We start from the raw sequence: 19,303 nt of genomic DNA on the forward strand, positions 1-19,303 counted from the left end.
AACAGTTTTACTCCCCTATTCCATTTATTGCCTACCATATTTCTTACTTAGATATAAAGAGCCATGGTTTTAGGATGGATTTCATCAATAGCTGAGTTTTTCTAAGTGCTAGATGAATGGAATTGTTCTTAGCTTTTGAGTGCCCCTTTTATTTTAACTTCATAGAATTATTTTCTACATATAAACATCTTTTGTGTCTGTAAGAACACTTACATAATTTGCACACTGATAGTTGTTAATTTTAAATATGCTTGAGTTGCATTATGTTGAGTATAATCCTAAATTAAGACATAAAAAACAATGAGAATTTTATGAGCTCTATGTAGGCTTATGCAAGAATCTATGCATCTGGGCTGGGGATGTGGCTCAAGCGGTAGCGCGCTCGCCTGGCATGCGTGCGGCCCGGGTTCGATCCTCAGCACCACATACAAACAAAGATGTTGTGTCCGCCGAGAACTAAAAAATAAATATTAAAAAATTCAAAAAAAAAAAAAAAAGAATCTATGCATCTAAGAGCTGAGGTACTTCAGAAAATAAATGCAGAAATATTTTAAATTGAGATATAAAAATCACGCTAACATGAAACCTATGAATTCATTCTTACTCCAAAGTTTTGTATACTTTTGCATATTTAAAAACATGCATTATTTAGGGGACTGGGGTGTGGCTCAGCAATAAAGTGCTCACCTAGCATGTGCAAGGCTCTGGGTTCCATCCTCAGAACCACATAAAAATGAATAAATAAAATAAAGGTCTTGTGTCCAAATACAACTAAGAAATAAATATTAAAACAACAACAACTTGTGATCCTGGGAAACTTTGGGCTCTTTAACACATCCTCATTTAACTAATAGCTTTTTCTCCAACTCCAATTCTCCCTATGGAAATCCGCATAAGCTAAGGCATCTTCTGGTAGTCAGTAAACTTTCTGATCATCCTGCCTGCTGAATGGTATTTATTAAGTTAAACTGGAAATTTCTGGTTTTGTAGGTCAAAAACAACTGGATGTCAGCAATTTCATATGGTTCATCCTAACACTATTTTCCAACAACCCTACATGGTCCTTTATAAGTTGCTGATGCCACCTATCTGTACCTGTATTGTGTACTGTAGATTGTAAAGCCCCTTGAGGGGAGGACCTGCAGCTCACTTCTATTTGGTCCTGCTCTCTCATTCACAGAGTAGGCTCAGAATCAATGTTGGGTGGGATGACGTTAGGGAAAGCGTCACTGTTCACTTAATGGCCTCTGTCTTCCCTTTCAGTGGTCCACATGTGCAGCATCCTGGAACACAACTGTGCCCACTTCTGCATCAACACTCCTGGCTCATATGTCTGCAGGTGCAAACAAGGGTACATTCTCAACTCGGATCAGAAGACTTGCAGAAGTAAGATTGCTTTGTGGGTGTATCTGTATTGTTCTCTCTTCTTTCATGTGGGCTTTATTTATTTATTTATTTATTTTATTCATCTCTAGTCCCTCTCCCAACCCACTTACCTTGAGGACAGACAAGGTTCCATATTTTGTGCTGACTCTGCCCCCAACTCTGCCCATCATGGTGCTTATGCCAGACCCTGGCACATAGTAGGCCACCAGGCAGAATGTGAGAGATTAGTGGAGACACTGTCTCAGAAAAGTTACTTGGCGTGTGTGAGCTGGTCCCCTTCACCTCTCAACTTCTTCTATAGGGGTAGCTACTGAAGAACCTTGTTATCTGCTGTCTTTATTAAGTGTACCCTGAGGAATTGTTTCCATATTTTACTCTCCTCTCTAAAGCATGGACTTAAGATGAGTTGTTTACTTCAGCTGGGAATGATTACTTAAGTTCTGTTTTAGAGGTATACAGGGATCTGGTTGCTTTGGTGAGGGATGCTTTATCGGTCTCCTAAATTTAAAAAAGGGCATATTCTGAGCCAGCACCAGGTAACCATCCCTTACAGGACAGAATTACCCATACATCTGTGCTCGATCTTTCTCCACGCTTGAGTGTAGCTGCTGTCCTAACCCACAGACAAGCAGGCTACAAAAGCAAAGCCTGAGGAAGACCAGCACGCAGGAGGGAAGCAGAACTCAGGCAAGCTGACATGTAATTCTTGCGATGCATAATTGTTCCTATACCACATGGTTAGCAATTAAGCATTAATGGAAAGCAGTTTGCACAAATGGCTGTAATTAGTATCACTTTTATAGAGCCAAACCACATTTTCCATTTTTCTTCTCACTTTTCAGTTAAAGAATTGAGTGCATGGCTGGAGGCTCCCCAAGATTAGGGAACATCTGCTTGACTCCCTCCAGTTCTGTGGCTCTGGAGCCCTCTGAACTCTGAGGGCCAGGGAGCTCTGTGCTCTTAGGCTCCTCTCAGACCCCAGGCCCCCAGATGTTAATTAAGTAGCTGGAATCATCCTCATTTTCTGCTCCAAGATCTGATGCTTCATCAGGATCCACAGCACAAATCACTCACAGAAAATACTCACAGGGTTTAAGGGAGTTTACAGAAGAACTGGGAGAGCCTGGGAAAGATCAGCTCACATCCTCTCACACCTCACTTAGCAACCATCCTAAGCATCTCCTAGTCTCCCTCTGTCCTCTTTAGGTGTGCCGAGCCTCCCTCCGTCTTGCCCACTCCCTTTCTGCCCTGCCCTTCTGAGGGTCACAAGGATTCTTCTCCTTGTTGGATGTCCCAATGTTCAGCGGGGATCTGGGAAGCTGCCAATGTCCATTTCCCATGGGCTGGCTTAGCCAAGCCAGAGGATTTCTGACACCAACTAATAAAAAACCAAAAGGTCTTCCCTCTGATTTCGTGAGCAGGGTTGCCAGCCCTGCCTGGGCCCTCCATGGCCCCTGATGTCCCTGGACTACTCCCTGCCTGGGGCTGCACTGGGGCTTCCAACAGATACCAAGGTGGGTAGCAGGGAGGAGATGTGATAGGGGCCCAAAGCAGTGGCTCTCATACTTCCACAGCTAAGAACGAGTCAGGAAGTGACTCCTGGGTTCACAGTCAGAGATTGAGTTAACTGGTATGGATTTGCCAAGATCTTCTGACCCATTGCTGCCATACTCTGAGGTTCATTAGCCTTGGGCAGTGAGTGGACTTTTAGAAGGGCCTCACCTCCGGAGAAGAGAAGGAGCTGGAACAGGGCTCAGCTGCCCATCTGACTAGCCTGCCAATGACCCTGAAGGAGTTAAGCTATCACTACCTTCAGCACCAGACTTAGCTTAACATATGTATGATTCCCTCTCTGTCAGAAAAAGATCATACTCAAGAGTGGTTTTTTTTTGTTTTGTTTTGTTTTTTTGCATTTCTGAAATTGGAATACCAATGGCCTTGTTGGAAGAACAGGGTCTTTATGGTCTACAGGTCTCATTTCAATCCTGAAAATTTTTTACCCCTTGTGGCTGTCTTACCCTGAGCTGGTTATTTAAATCCCTTTACTTTGAATTTTCTTATCCATAAAATGGGAATGGCGGCAACAAATTAATACTGACTTTATTGATCAGTCTTTGTTAACCCCTGAATTTGGTCTCGTGAATAGTTAAAGCTGTGGCAAGGGACAGCTATGCCATCCACCAAAGTCTCTTTGCCAACTGCTCTCAGGAACGTGTCCCTGCAAAACTCTCATGGGCCTGAAGAGGAACAAGACACTGCTATTTCCATTTTTCTCTTTTGTCCAAATGCTGTGATACTGTCATTGCACAAAATGATGGTGGGAGGGCCACTTAGGCAACTGTCTTCAAAAGTACAGTGACCCTGGATGTGGTTTCAGGACTGGCTGTTGGGCCATCCAGGCTGCTGTATGTAGCAGGATAATCTCCTACATGGAAAGAAATGTGGGTTACACCCCCTTGTCCAAAAACCTCTTATTCCCTAAGAAGTTCTTGTCTTTCATGCTTTCAAGTCCTCATTTATTTACTTATTTTCCTCAATATAACATGCATTGAGAATAGAAGGCATACCAGGCAGCCTGTAAAAAGGTGGAAATAAAACAGTGAATAAAACAGCAATGCTGCTTTGGTTTTGGAGCTCCCATTCTTGCATGAGTGAATCCAATAAACAGCTGAGGTACCTGTGATCAACAGGGACTGTAGCCCATATAGAGCTCAGTGTGTAGGTCGCAAAGTCAGGCCTAACCATGTGCCAGGCTCTCCTGAATGCTTTCTCTCTGTCTTCTCATTTAATTCTCACAATGAGCTCTTTTTTATTTTTAAATGCTAACCTTTTTTTTTTTTGTTGTTGTTGTTGTTGTCAATGGAACTTTATTTATTTTTATGTGGTGCTGAGAATTGAACCCAGTGCCTCACACATGCTAGGCAAGTGCTGTACCACTGAACCGCAACCCCAGCTCTCACAATGAGCTCTTAAAGTTAATTTTATCATTCTCATTTTACAGGTAAGGAATGAACATGTTAGACAGTTAACTCAAGGTCACATGGCTACCAATGTGACCAAACCAGAATCCAAATCGTGCTATGTCCTAGCTCTGAGCCACCGTTTGATACTCTCCCATGATACTTGAGGGCCCCCAGATGGCAACAGGGCAACCCTGCAACCTAGAGAAGCCTCTCCAAGTCCAGGACAGATAAATTCCATGACCCTCTGATCCTGAAGAGACTCAGAGCTCATTCAACAGGACTAACATTCAACTGATAGTTCCCCAAGTTCACTGCCAAATGCTGTGATACTGTCATTGCACAAAATGATGGTGGGAGGGCCACTTAGGCAACTGTCTTCAAAAGTACAGTGACCCTGGATGTGGTTTCAGGACTGGCTGTTGGGTCACCCAGGCTGCTGATGCTGTGGTTGGTGAGGAGTCTGCCCTGCTGAGAGACCCCAGAGGGCTTTTCCACTTTGGGACCCTGCTGGATGAAGCTCCAGGCAGGGCCACGGACAGTTACTTGTCTCTTCAGGTAGCTGTGGCACAGAGTCACTGTCTCCCTGCACGGTGCCCTCTGGGCTCCCCAGGACTGCTGTGGATGCAGCCTGAGTGCTGTGAAGTTTGGGAGTGTTTGATGAGCTTTCTCTTTGGTCATCAATCTCTAATAAAATATTTCATAAGGAAGAGGGAGGAAAAAGCATATTTATTTGCATGTACACACACACACACACACACACACACACACACATTTATTTATTTATTTATTCTTTGCCTGGTGGAGAAAGGAGGCAGACACAGCTGATTCATAGATTCTTTGAGTGGTAACAAGTGGTGGTGGTAACAAGCTGATTCTCAGAGTTCTGGCTCTCTCCCTCTTCCATATAACCCCAGAATTCTATCTCCTCCCAGGATCCCAGATGGGCGATGGCTCTTAAGAACTGGGTCATTGCAAAGCTACATCCAAACAGCTTGGATTAGTGGCTGAACTGAAATCCTACTCTCCACCTTTGATCCTATTTCTGCCATCTGAAGCCATCTGCCAGAAAGCTATTTCCTTACCCAAATAAAGAAAGTCCTTCAATTATTGAAGTGTTATTAGCACTCATTCTACCCACTCTCACTAACTTTCTCTTTTTCAGGGGTAGCATAAATCCATCATTAGGTGACTTTGCAATTAGGTCTCTTTGCAATTCAGGTAGCCCATTCTGAATGAAAAATCAGCTGTCCACAAAGTGCCTTTCCATTCAAAGACTAGATCAAGTGCATTTAAGAATCTAACCTTCTGGGATCTGCTCTTAGGGTGATTTAGAACATTTTGAAGTTCAACGTTATAGATCCTTTTTGCCTTTCAAATACCATTATATGAGATCATGTTTTGCATATCAAAAGCATTAGCATAGTGCTAGAACAATAAAGGTTCACTGCTTCCTTTTCCCCATTTAAAAAAATATGGGAGAAGAAACCTCACAGAGTGGGTCCTTTCCATGTGAATATTTCCCTAATCATTTCCCTCCCCTTGAATTCCTTTTCACTAACAAGAAAGAACCTTGTTTCTTTTATATATTTATATATATGGAATTTCCCCTCCCTTCTGGAACATTTAATTTGTCTAATGAAAATGCAACATTTGGCAAAAGGTACCATTTTTCTTGTACAGATTTCTGTCTCTCTGCTTCTGTCTCAAGAACCATACCAAATACATTGTACTCTTATTCTATGGAAATGTTTCTCACATTATTTTCCCAAGCTATATAAGTGATTTGATAGCTTTTATATTAAAGTTTAAACAAGGAGCATGAGCCAGAAAGATAATCACATTATTAGAGAGAGAAATGAAAACTGTAACCCACATCCTTAATGAATTTGGATGTAATGATTTAACAAAATTGTAGCAACTAAAATCCAACAATACTGTATCTAAAAAGAATAATATATCAAGACCACATACAGTCTATCCCACCAATGCAAATTTGGCTTAGCATTCAGAAATCAATGTAATTCACCATATTAACAGATTTTAAAAAAGGAAAAATAATCTCGGTAGATATAGGAAAAGTAATGGATAACATCTAACATTCATTCATAATAAAAACTCTCAATAAAGTAGAAATGAAAGGGAAGTACCTCAACTTGATAAACAGCCTCTAAAAGAAAAATCTGCAGTTAATATTGTATTGAAATGTAAAAGACTAAATGCTCTCCTTCTAAAATAAGAAACAAAACAGTATAACGAACAAGACTCATTGCTTCTATCAACATTGTATTGAAGGGTCTAATTGGAGTAATAATGAAAGAAAAGAAATTAGAAGTCATACAGATTAGAAAGGAAATAGTAAAGCTGTTTATTAAATTACATGATTGCCTCTGTGGAAAAACTAATGAACTCTTTTAAAAAAAAAAAAACTAGTAAACTAATGAGTTTATTAAGGTGGCAAGATAAAAAGTCAATATACAAAAATTATTTTATTGTATTTCTGCATACTGGCAACAAAATAAGAAATTGATATTTTAAAATACATTTATAATGGCATTAAATATCTAAATTAAGTATGAGTTTTAAAGATATGCATGATCTGTATACACTGAAAAAGTTCAAAAGATTTCTGAGATAAATAAAAGATCTAAAGGAATAGAGGCTTATCCTGTTATCATAGATTGAAAGTCTATATGGCTAAAATGTCAGTTCTTTTCAAATTACCTGTAGATTCAAAGTAATCCCCATCAAAATCCTTGCAGATTTTTTTTTTTTTTAGAAATTTACAACTTGATTCTAAAGTATATATGAAAATACAAAAAAACCTGGAATAGCCGAATATAATCAATTCTCATTATTTCTCATGCTAATTCACAAATATTGAATTAGCAGATACTGAATCATTACTTCTAGGGGAAGGACGGGTTAGGTTCCTATGAGCTGCTAATCACAACATTCATAAATCAGTAAACAACCTTGTTTCATGTGTTTCCATTTTTTTTTCCCTTTTTATTAGAACATTGCAATTATACACAACAGTGGGATTTGTTGTTAAATATTTGTACATGCACACAATTTAACAGTATAATTTGATCCATTTAATTCCTCAACACCCCCCTCCTCCTCCCACGTTCCCCTCCCCCCACTCCATTGGCTGCCTTCTATTTTCATGAGATCCTTCCCATTCCCTGTCCCCCTTTTTCCTCTCTAACTTTCACATATGAGAGAAAACATTCTACCCTTGACTTTCTGAGTTTGGCTTATTTTACCCAGCATGGTGTTCTCTAGTTCCAGCCATTTACAGCAAGTGACATAATTCACTCTTCTCTATGGCTGAATAAAACTCCATTGTGTACATATACCTCTTTGGAAAGGAGTTTAGCAGTTTCTTACAAAGTTAAAGGATCTTTGGGAGTGGTGACTGTGTTCATCATCTTACTTTCAGCAATGATATGTTAATCTGTCCGACTTATCAAATTATACACTTTAAACATGTGCAGTTCATTGCATGCTCCTTGTAGCTCAACAAAACCCGTGTATATGAATCAGAAGGTTTGGGAAGGCAAGTGGCACTCAGATAAAATGGATAAAATGCTGTAAGAAAAGAGATCAAAGAAGGTGTCCTGGAACTAGACTGGCCTACCTGCAGGCATAGTTTTAGGGGGACCCGGGAAGGAATGGGAGTGGAGACAAAGGGTGGAGCAGTTAGATCTCAAGGTGAGTGCACATAGTGTTCTTTGATCACTGGGAGGAGCAGAACACAGGGGTCAAGGGCAAAACCACAGTTTTGGGTGCTCACAATGATCTATGTTCTTCTGGGCTGGGGTTGTGGCTCAGCGGTAGAGTGTTCTCCTACCACATTCGAGGCCCTGGGTTTGATCCTCAGCACCACATATAAATAAGTAAATAAAATAAAGGTATTGTGTACAACTAAACATAAATATTTGAAAAAATAATCTATGTTTTGGCCTAGAAGGGGATAGAGTGGGGCAGAGATATCATTCGTTCCCTGTGGATTTCCCTCTACAGCCGGACGCTCTTATAGGGCATTTCTTTTATGTACTTGAGACCCAAGAAACACTCAGATTCTGGCTTCTCTTGCTCCCTCCACACACAGAGCAGGATATAAAAATGACAGTCTGCAATTCCGATTGGTTCCTTTGACTCAGTGTGTGTGCTTCTTAGACTCACACACTGAGTTAATTAAAGAGACCACAGCAACAATTAATTAAAGAGACCACAGCAACAATCGCAGTCCCCAGGGAGAAGTTGATGACATAAGGTGGGGCTAGTGGGTGGGGCTAGTGTTGATACTGACAGATTATTTCAGAGAGGAGACCAGGTTTTGAGGGCAAACTGCAGAGTCCTCAAGGGAAGCCACACAAGCGGCTGGGTGCAGCTGAGATGTAAGATTAGAGTTCAAGGAAAAGCCTGGGCTGGACCTGCTCAGGGGTGGTCATTGACCCTGAAAGAGCAAGAAATCAGATGGAAGGAGGGAGTGTGGAAAGTGAAGGTCAGGGTGTGAGCACTGGGGCAGCTCACAGGCAGGGCAAGAGTGGAAGAGTGAGAGCAAGCCACCCTCACGCACAGAGCAGCTGCCTCTGCTGCAGAATCAACAGTAATGACCTGGCTGCTGCCAGGAGCACATGAGCAGCTGTGGGGACCTAGTGAGCAGAGGAGATCCAGTTGCCAGCTCCCTCCTGACCCTGGCTGCTGGGCCTAGTAGCTGAGTGATCAGGATGGGCCACTTGTTCACTCTCTGCCTGTGCCAGGGCATGGGTGCATAGAGCCCTATGGAAGAACAGAATTAACTAGATGTGGGTGGACAAATGTCAGTTTAAGAAGGCAACGCATATGCAAGGGAGACGAGCTTGCACCTTGTACGACTTCTCTTCTACTTCAGTATTTTCATAAGCACAAGCGGTTCTGAAGGACTGCAGCATCTGCTTTGCAGGGACCTTGTTAAAAATGCCAGTCCCCAAGCCTGCCTTAGACCTACTAAACGGGGCCTCTGGGGCAGGGCCCTGGGAACATGTGTTTTCACAAGCCCCCAGGGATGTCTGATGTCCACTCTAGCTTAGGACCATTGACCTAGATGTTTTAAACTAGATTTCTCCCTGGGGGAGTCCACTCGGGAGGGGGTTTATATTAAGAACATAATGATATGCCAACCATTTGGAAATGGAAAAGCAGAAGTAGGGCACTGTTCACACTTATTTGTTTTTTTTTTTTTTTTTTTTTTTTTGATCAACCTCATTCAGTCAGACTTACTTCTGTTTTAAGGCTTCATTTTGGGGATTTCCCTCCCCTTCCTTCTTTTCCCTTCTCCAAAGAAAACCAAAATCTTGTTAGTGAATTGAAGAATGGATTGGAAAAGAATTGGACCTTGAGAGAATGGGGAGCAGCCCCAGCTGGAGCTTGCCTGCAAGGCCAGGTTTGTTTTTCTCTGTGATTTTGGGTTCATTTTGTTTCTCTCAGCACAAGGCCGATGACTCACATTTACTGTTGAAAGTCTTTAAATCCAAACTGCAGCTGTCAAAATAAGATTAGTGCTTTCAGACACGATGAAAGAAAGGGGATGGTCCCCCCAAATGCAGGCCTAGATTTTGCCTGCATTTGTGGGTCTCAAACTCCTGAGAGAGCTTTTGGAGTGGGGTGGGCAGAGACCCCAACATTCCCAGTTGAGTGAAATTGCAGCCCTAATAACACACTTCTCTCTTGCTGTGGTAAATAATTTCTGATTTCTACATCTTGGGTTAAATAACATCAGGAGCTGTAAAAAGTAGAGATTGGCTTATTATAAAGGTGTTCATTTGCTTTAACTCCAAGGAAGAATTAAACTGTTGGTTTAAACCGCACTCAGCATGGCCTGTCTAAAATTCTGAAAAGTTTATTAAAACAAAACAAAACAAAAAAAAAACAACCCTTTGATTTAGCTCTAGATGATGTCAGCCAGGCAGCCACAGTCTTTGTCCCATGCTCCCCTCCTCCAATGTAGCCGAATGAAAATTTCCCAAGTTCTCTGGGCTGGGACCCAGTGCCAAGGGCTGAAATGATGAATAAAGAAGACGCTGGAATCTAGGGTGCAAGCGAACCTCAAGGGAAACACTGGGGTGGATTTCAGCACAGCTCAGGGGCCCTGATGTAACCAGTCCTTACTAATTAGTTTCACCTGGGGAGTCTAAGCAGCTGCAGCCACATGCCCTAAGAGGAAGGAGTGAATATTATGGACCATCACCGCATGCTGACAGTTGCCTCTGGCAAGGTTGAGCATGAATCTGGCCAGATCTTTCGTTTATAAACCTCAAAATTGCCTACTTTGCTCTAACAGATCAATTTAGCAAACGAAACTTAGCCAAAGGTACTTTTAAAACATTTTTGAATCTAATATTCGTGTTTGTAGTTTTCTTATGTATCTAATAAAATGAAATTATGGTTAGAATTGTGATGTGGGCGAAATTTGGTGGGGTTCACCTCTCTCCTAGTCCTGTGTCCCCTTTCTCCTTCCTGCTCCCAAACTTAAGGCCTTTCTTTCTTCTTTCTCCCCCCAGATTTAGGAAAGGAGAAGGGGATTAATATAGACCAGGTGCTCTTTCATGTAGACTTTTGTTTTTTAATCTGGCAAATAAGATTTAATTTTTATTTAACTTCTTGATGAAAATTGAATCTCATTAAAGTCACTTACTTGAAGTTAACAGAAGTCACCCAGATGGGGCCAGGTTTTGTTGTAGGGACACACGAGGCAAGGCACCGAAGATAGCAGGAAATAATTTTATTTAGCTGCAGCCAGGTTCAGAGGGCACAGCTTTTATTGTAATCAATCAATCCCCTGAACCCTGAGTTCAGGGAGTTTCAGAATTTTATACCCAGCATGTAAGGGGAGGGGCTCAGAGGTTCACACTCTGCAGAAGTTCACCTAAAAGCAGCTTTTTTTCTTTCACTGTTTTGGGCAAGTTAACCCTTCAAAGGCAACACCTGAGAAGGGGAGAGCTTCTTCTCCCCTTTCTTTCCTCCCCCTGCCAGCTGTTACCAAGGAGCCCAATTGGTAACTTCTCTTATCATAGAAATGTAGACATCTCTGTGAAGCTCCAGCTCAAGGCCAGAGGCCTTGTTTGCACATTTCTACAAACTACTATACTGGATACGTTTGTGAAAAACTAGTAAGGGGGTGTCCAGCACCTGGAGTGCTGATTTCTTCCCGGCTAGTGGCCAAGTAAAATAAGACAACACGAAAATAGGAAGTTTATCTGCATTGAACTCTTTTGTAGAGACTCTTTTGCTGACTATCCTAAAATCAGCCATGGGGAAGATTTCTGGAGAAGCCCAGTTAGGACTTTTCTGCGGAGAAAGGGGGTGCCACTACAGTTTGACTCTAAAGCTGATATAGTTTCTACCTGCCAGCCTCATCCCCACCCTTCCCAAAGAGACCTAACTGCCCTGCTCAGTCAGGCCCTCAGCCTGTTTCCACATCACCTCCCCAGGTCCTTGCACAAAATCATCTCAGCAAAGCCCTTTTTTGATCACACTATTTAAAAGGGAAGACCTCCTCTCAATGCTCCTGAAAGCCCTTTCCTAGTTATAGAACAGACCATATATGTTTACCTCTTCCTCTTGTTTATTGTCAGTCCCTCAATAGTGATGAGCTGGGAAATGCATAGCCACCAGCTCCCCAGGAAAGACAGCAGATTCCCTACACAGCTAGGGCTTGGTGCTCAGATGTCACCCCACTCCAAGGCTGCTTTTAGTATGGGAATACCTCCTGCTGAGGATGAGTAGAGGCACTTGAAGAGAGTTGTGTTCCCTTCTCATTCATCTTCTCAGGAACCCATTTCTAGGGAAAGGGAGTGTTTACAGGAATTTAGGAACAGCCCTGTTGGGAGACAGGGCATATGAGCCTTTGTCATTGTTTCTTCGGCAAATGAACACTTATGGAGCACTAACTGCATGCACCCGAACACTGCACTAGGATCTGGGAATCAAAACCAAGTAGACCAGCTCATGCTCTACTGGGGCAGGCAGACATGTGATTAAGTCCTTCCAGTAACAGGATAAATGCCTATGTGCCAGAGGGAGCCATGTGTCTAGGCTATGGGAGCCTGGAGGAAGGAGACTTCAGCCCTGTTTAGCTTGGAGAAAGCTCCTGAAGGAGGTCACGTTTGACTGAAGTCATGAGCCCTAAATGTGGACACCAGGAAGAGAAGGAGGAAGGCTGTGCTGGAGTAACTGAAGCCTTTCCCATCCCCCTCGGCTTGTTTTATCACCCCCAGTGAAATTCTCTCAGCCTGTGAGAAGAAGAAAAAAAAAATTGCTGTTTTTCAAAAGCATAAGGAACCATCCAAAAACATCTGTCCTTGTTTCAAATGGAAGTGACCACTGCCAGGAAAACAACAAGATTGTTTTGTCAAGACCCAGTCTGTATTTATTCCTTTGTCTTTGTTTAATTAGATTAATCCCTCAATGGTTTCCCTTGGGTCCATACAGATCACTCCTGGCCATAAATCCCCAACTTTCTAAAAACAGTATGAAAGGACACTGCACTTGGAGCCAACTGGCACACTCGCCGTTCATGGGACGAATCTTCTGGAATGCGAGCAGTCCTTCTTCCTTTTCCTACCACACTTTGCACCCTCATGTGCATCTGGTGTTCCTTGAGCTGCTCTGAGAGGGAAGCAAGGGGAGCAGTCACTCTTGAGATTTGTTTGAAAGAGGAAACTGAGCCGTGGGGGAGGGGTCTCAGATAATAGAGGGAGATTTACTCCCAGGTCTGGGCACCTTCCCTCTGGAAGACTGCAGGGACTTTTTTTATCCATTGGGTTCAAAGACTCTCATCTGGCTGCACCCTCGAGGGTTGGGGGGCCTTGACAGATACTACTGCCTGAATCCCACCCGTAGCCAGTCTGATTTCATGGAAGGTGAGTACCTTGGCATGGAGATTGTCGGAAAGTCTCCAGAAGGTTCTGCTGGGCATCTGAGGCATGCACTGCTGCTCCCATAGACAGGACCTTCTTGCAGGTGTCCCAACCTGTCTGAAAAGGAATGAGCATTTTCTTGCCTCTCCCTCTACTAGGGGGAAGTCTTGAGAGGCAAGGATTGTTGCTATAAGGTCCTGATTCACTCCTTTAAAAACACTTTCAAAAAAGTTCTTTTGTAACATGTTGATTTCTCCCCATTATTATTAAAACTTTTGTTAGAAAATTTGAAGTCAGACTATCATAAATAAGGGAAGAAAAATCCCTATTTTCCTTCAGTGCCTTGGTCACTGCAGTTAGGCAGGGTTCCTGCTGCATCCCGAAGGAGGCAGGCAGCACCTGGAGCAGAGGGTGGGCCGGTCCAGATGCAGAAGCTCCTGCCTTCCTCCAGAGATGGGCTTGGGCTGTTGGGGGACAGCTGGTTGGAACCTCACTTCCCAGCCATCAGGACTTTGTGCAGGGATGCTACCCACCAGGGTAGGGAGTTTAGAGTCTAGTAAAGGAGACTCATGAATACATCACTGCACAAACACTTAAGTAATTAGCATCATGATACATGCCAGGGGGAAAAAGACCAGGGACACACTAACAGCTGATGAATGAGGTCAGAATCCTGAACAATTCAAGATCCTCATAGCAAGAGGAAATCTTCTCATCAGCCTGCATGCAAACCAGAGCTACTCAGCTTGGAATTCGGGAACCTGCCACTGTTGCTAAACCACGCAGTAGTGTTCATTGAGCCGGGCTAGATGTGGTTGAAGGTTCCCAGAACTGAGAGAATCTGTGATGCTGCCAGACTGATCCTTCCAAGCACAACTGAGGTGCAGTCACCAGTCTCTTTCTTAAGGTTTTCTCCTTGAGTGGTCCCCACTGCCTGTGGAGTGGAGTTCAGAAGACTCCTCCTGTGTGTCCCCAGTCCTCTGCCATCTGGGGTCAGTGGTCTTCCCCATCATCTTCTGCTACTTGCCCTGGAATTCCCTGAGGGAAATTCAGCTGCCAGGCCGGTCCTGCTTTCCTGTCTTCTGCACTTTGCTCACACTGTTCTTGAGGCCTGGAGTGCTGTTTCGCATTCTTCAAACACCGAGCCCTCACCTGCCAGCCTTTCCCAGTCTCTGACTGACTGGCCGTGGCACATCCCCACCCTGACGCTCCCACGTTGTTAGCATTGCCCGGGGATTTCATCATGGCCCCCCTCGTATTTTAATCATTTTGGTTACATCTGATGAAAGCCACTGTGTTAGCGCTTCATTGCTGTGACCAAAATACACGACAAGAAACAAGAAAGGGAATCATTTATTTTGGCTCATAGTTTCAAAGGTTTCAGTCCGAGGTCAGCTGGCTCCATTGCTCTGGGCCCAAGATGAGGCAGAGCACCATTGGGAGCTGCTCAGCTCTTGGCAGCCCAGGGAGACTGCGGGAGGGAGGGGAGGAGGGAGAAGGAGGGAGAGAGAGAGAAAATCATGGTGAAAGGATGTGGCAGAGGAAAGTGGCTCAGCTCATGGCAACTAGGAGAAGGAAAGAGAGAGAGAGAGAGAGAGAGAGAAAGAGAGAGAGAGAGAGAAAAGGAGGGAGGGGCTGCCAAGAAAATACACCTTTCCAGGGCACACCCTCAGTGACCTACTTCCCCCATTAGATCCCACCTCCCAGTGGTCCATTCAGCCACCAATGGATTAATCCACTGATGAGGTCAGAGCCTTCATGATCTAATCACTTCCCCAAACCCCACCTCTGAACACATAGACCTCGAAGGGCAATCTAGATACTAACAGCCACTCTGGCTTTCAGTTCCTCAAACGGGGCCAGTTGGTTCCACCTCAGGACCTTTGCATTTGCTATTCTTTCAGCCAGAAACACATTTCCTGTGTATTCAAGGTACTAATTTTTAGTAGAATACAAGCTGTGCGAATTCCTTTTTTTGCTTTGTTCACCAATGTATCTCCAGGGTCTGGGATATAGTAGATGCTCAACACATGTTTATTGAATAAATAAATGAATATCCTATGATTCAGATCTTGTTTATAACTCTGGGTTAGGTTTATAACTGACTGTAGATTTTGTCCTTCCCTGATTTTTCACTATGATTTTTGTACCAGCTGGAGTTCTTTTTTCTGATTATTACTGTTTTCCTTATATCTAAATCCACTGGAAATATACATGGAAAATCCTAACTGGAGTTCCCAAATGGAAATATAAGATATAAGCCTGCTGGTAAGAGGCAAAAGAATTTGAGTCTATCAGTTTTTTTTTTTTTTTTTTTTCATCTACTTTAGAGGTTTGGGAGTGACAATATTTCTTTTAGCATTTTAAAACCAGAAAGAATCCTTACTAATGGCATCTTAAACATAAGCATTTTAAACATGTGATAATGTAGAATTTTATTTTTAAAAATTGTTCAAGGCAATTAATAGAGATGCTGACTCACATAGATTTAATATTTTTAATCACTTTAATATTTTGTATTTAAAAGCACAATAATTTATGAAACTCAAAGGTCAAGGAGGTACTATTAAAAAGTGTAACCATTGGATTCAGGGACCAATCAAGCTTTCTAGGTAATTGAATTTTTATCATACCTGTCATAATAATACCTTTTAACCAGAGAAAATTCTCTTATAATATATTCAATCCCTTTCATACTCTCTGATTTTCTCCAATTTTTATGGCAAAATCACTGAAAGAGCTGGCTGTCTGTGGCATCCAAGTCATCTCCTTGCTGGGAAAAAGTGCCAGTATGGTCTGCTGTCTGTGCCAAGGAGAGACTGAATCAGTGGTGGACTGGAGATTCCTTTAACCTTCTCATCCTCAGACACGTTCTTGCATGCCAGGAAATGTGTGCCTGTATGTGCATGTGGGTAAATAGCTAGGGCTCAGCACTTTGTGGACGTGTAATAAATAGTGACCCCAAATGACATACTGATAACATACAGTTCTCAAGAGCCCTGGGAATATTTTCAAAGCAGTTTCCATTGGCATGAGAAAATACAAATTGATGTTAACTAAAAACTATTTAATGTATTTCATAGAGGTGAGAAATAATTCCAACTTTGAAAATATGTCTCTACCTATACATAAAACTCACCAAAATATTACCAGTGGTGGCCTCTGACTGGTAGAGTTACAGAGTGATTGCCTTTTATGCATTTTTTTTCCCCAAATCTTCTAGTATGATCACATATTTATAATATGGTTTTGAATGTTATTTCAGCACCTTTCAATAGAGTTGGTCATTGCATCCCTCGGGTGCTCCTCCTCCAGAGCTGTGTTCTAACGGTGCAACTTTGCCTTAGTCCAGGATCTGTGTGCCACGGAGGACCATGCCTGTGAGCAGCTCTGTGTGAACGTGCCGGGCTCCTTCGTCTGCCAGTGCTACAGTGGCTATACCCTGGCAGAGGATGGGAAAAAGTGTGTGGGTGAGTTTCCCTGCAGCCTCGCTTGGTAAGGGAGGAGAGGGGGGTGCTTGACATGTGCCTCCTACACACTCAGTAACTCTCCTTTGGATTTCAACAAAGTGCTGGGTTCTTTGGTCTAGTTCTTAGGCAGAATTTGAACATTAAAGACTTCATTTATGGCTGAGGCAAGCATTTGCTCATTCAGCAAAAGACATATTTATGATAATCTATGTAAATAAAATCATCTATTACTGCATTGCTCGGAAAGGACTCCATAGATTTTCTTAAAATTTGGGGCGTATATTTTGAATGGTCTGACTTAAAAATAGTTCGGGTGTTACACATGAAATTCACTTGGTGGTGGGCAGGTGTGCTGTGTGGTACTATAAGACATTGGCTGCCTTCCTCCCACAACAAGAGGCCCAATGACCACCAGGTGTAAGCCCAGCTGTATATATTAAGACAGAGAAACAAACAGTGACCTTGGACAGTGGTCCAGGAAAGAGGTCTTAAAGGCAGTTCTTGGAAATGCAGCTCATACTTACAGTCTGCTGAGCACCTTCCGATTTGGGTGACTCCATATTGAGTGAGCAGGTGAGAGGTGAGAGAGAGGGGGATGACATCTGATTTGTTCAGTGACAGATTACAGGTCTCCCTAGCACCTGCAGGGCAGGCCAACAAATCCCTATATGTGTGTGGCACCTCCCTGTTTGTCTACAGAGCCCTTGTATGGTCTCATTCATCCTCACACCAATAAACGATGCCTGGCAAATAGTAGGTGTTTAAGAAGCTGAATTGGATCTTAAGAAGATGAAAAAGACATCACTGGCATCAGAACTGGATCCTAGATCTTCTGACTGAATCAATCCTGTGTTTTCTGTTCCATATCCCATTGCTTTCAGGAGCCCGGTTGTATCTTAGGTCCCACAAATAGTATGTGCTTATTTTTTTGCACATAGAGTTTATGTTTTCTAACCTACCTTGATTCTTAACAAGGGATATGGAAGGCGGGGGAAACACAAATGCAAAGCTGGTAGCCTGCTATTTGGGGATTTTAGGTGAACAATGAGAATATCATAGCTTTGTTTTTATGCACTAGTAGAAAATGACTCTCATAGGAGGTCCACAAGTGGAATTGGTCTCCTGAATCTTAGGATTTTTTGTTTGTTTGTTTCTTAATTTGCTGGTGGTAACCATGACAAGAGAGTCAATGGTATCATGTTTGCTAACACTAACAAAAAGAAGCCAACATGTAAACACCAATTATTATTCTTGTTTCATTAACTTTTATTATACAAGTAATATATTTTCACTAATGAACTTAAACAGTTGAGAAATATCACTATCCATTGTGTTTCTTACCATAGTTTTTCCATAGAAATATCTACTTCAAGGCCAGGCATGGTGGTGCATGCCTGTATTCCCAGTGGCTAGGAAAGCGGAGGCAGGAGGATTTCGAGTTCAAAGCCAGCCTGAGCAATTTAGTGAGGCATTAAGCAACTCAGTGAGACCCTATCTCTAATAAAATACAAAATAGGGCTGGGGATGTGGCTCAGTGGTCAAATGCCCCTGAGATCAATCCCTGGTACCAAAGAAATATCTATTTCAAAATATTTTGTTAATGTTTAATAAAGTCACACTACTATGAGTGACTGCTAATGGGCAGTGTTTGTTTCTGTGGTAATAAAAAGTTCAAAAATTTATGAGGCAACAATTGTACAACTCTAAATATACTTAAAACCACTGAATTTAAATGAATGAATTTTATGAGTAAGTTATATGTCAAAGTTGTTTTAAGATTTTCCATCTTTGAATGGCTTCCCTCAAAGGAAGTATTTCCCCTGGGGGAAATACTGGGAAATGGCATTGGCCAAAGTATACTGATATATTGTGTGCATGTAGGAATATGTAACAATGAATCCCATCATTATGTTCAACTACAAGACATCAATAAAAAATATGGAAGAAAAAAAATAAAGTCATGCTATCTATTTTGTTTTATCACCTGCTCTTCTTTCCTTTACCAGTGTTCACTGGGTAGAAACTTTGGGTGCTGGAAAGGACATCAGGCCATTGTGAGGAGGGCCAGTGCATGACCTTCAGGAAGCAGGGGAAATGGTCTGGTTGATGGATGAGGGAAGGAATAAGGAGAACCTTTAACCTGTGTGGGTTCTTGTGAGTGGATGGACCAGAAGGGCTGTCTTGGCCCTTGGGAGACTGACTGGAGGACAGTGGAAAAGCCCAGTTCTCTGAATGTTGCCACATAATTGCCTGATCATTCTAGTGTCGTAGGGAGCCTTTGTATCTCTAAGGATTTTGTGGTAACTTCTGGGATTTGACATTTATTGAAGAGTGGCAAGCAGGATCAGATAGCTTCTATGGTTGCCAGGGCCCTGTAGTGTGCTGTCCTTATTAGAGATGAGTACTTCTCCTTCTGCTGTTTATGAGCATATAAAAATGTCTGCCTTTCCTTTGGTGGTGGTGGGGCATCCTAGTAGAAGAGTGGGAAAATGGGAAAGACCCATATCCTGGTGTGAACCAGGTCCTGCAGATGATCCTAGCATGACCATCCTCACCACCATCACAGATCAGGTGCTTA

At 42.6% G+C, this 19,303-nt stretch overlaps 1 protein-coding gene across 3 annotated transcripts in view; it reads left to right on the forward strand.

Annotated features, from left to right (window-relative positions):
* Matn2 (matrilin 2) overlaps window positions 1-19,303 on the forward strand; it is a 135,231-nt gene that overhangs the window by 54,481 nt on the left and 61,447 nt on the right. For all 3 annotated transcript variants that reach the window (XM_076835575.2, XM_076835576.2, XM_076835577.2), the window contains exons 4-5: window positions 1,264-1,386; window positions 16,603-16,725. In XM_076835575.2, the coding sequence (XP_076691690.1) occupies window positions 1,264-1,386; window positions 16,603-16,725 (246 nt within the window). The remainder of the gene's footprint in view (window positions 1-1,263; window positions 1,387-16,602; window positions 16,726-19,303) is intronic.

Source organism: Callospermophilus lateralis, chromosome 16 (assembly GCF_048772815.1).
Source record: "Callospermophilus lateralis isolate mCalLat2 chromosome 16, mCalLat2.hap1, whole genome shotgun sequence".
Lineage (NCBI taxonomy): Eukaryota > Metazoa > Chordata > Mammalia > Rodentia > Sciuridae > Callospermophilus > Callospermophilus lateralis.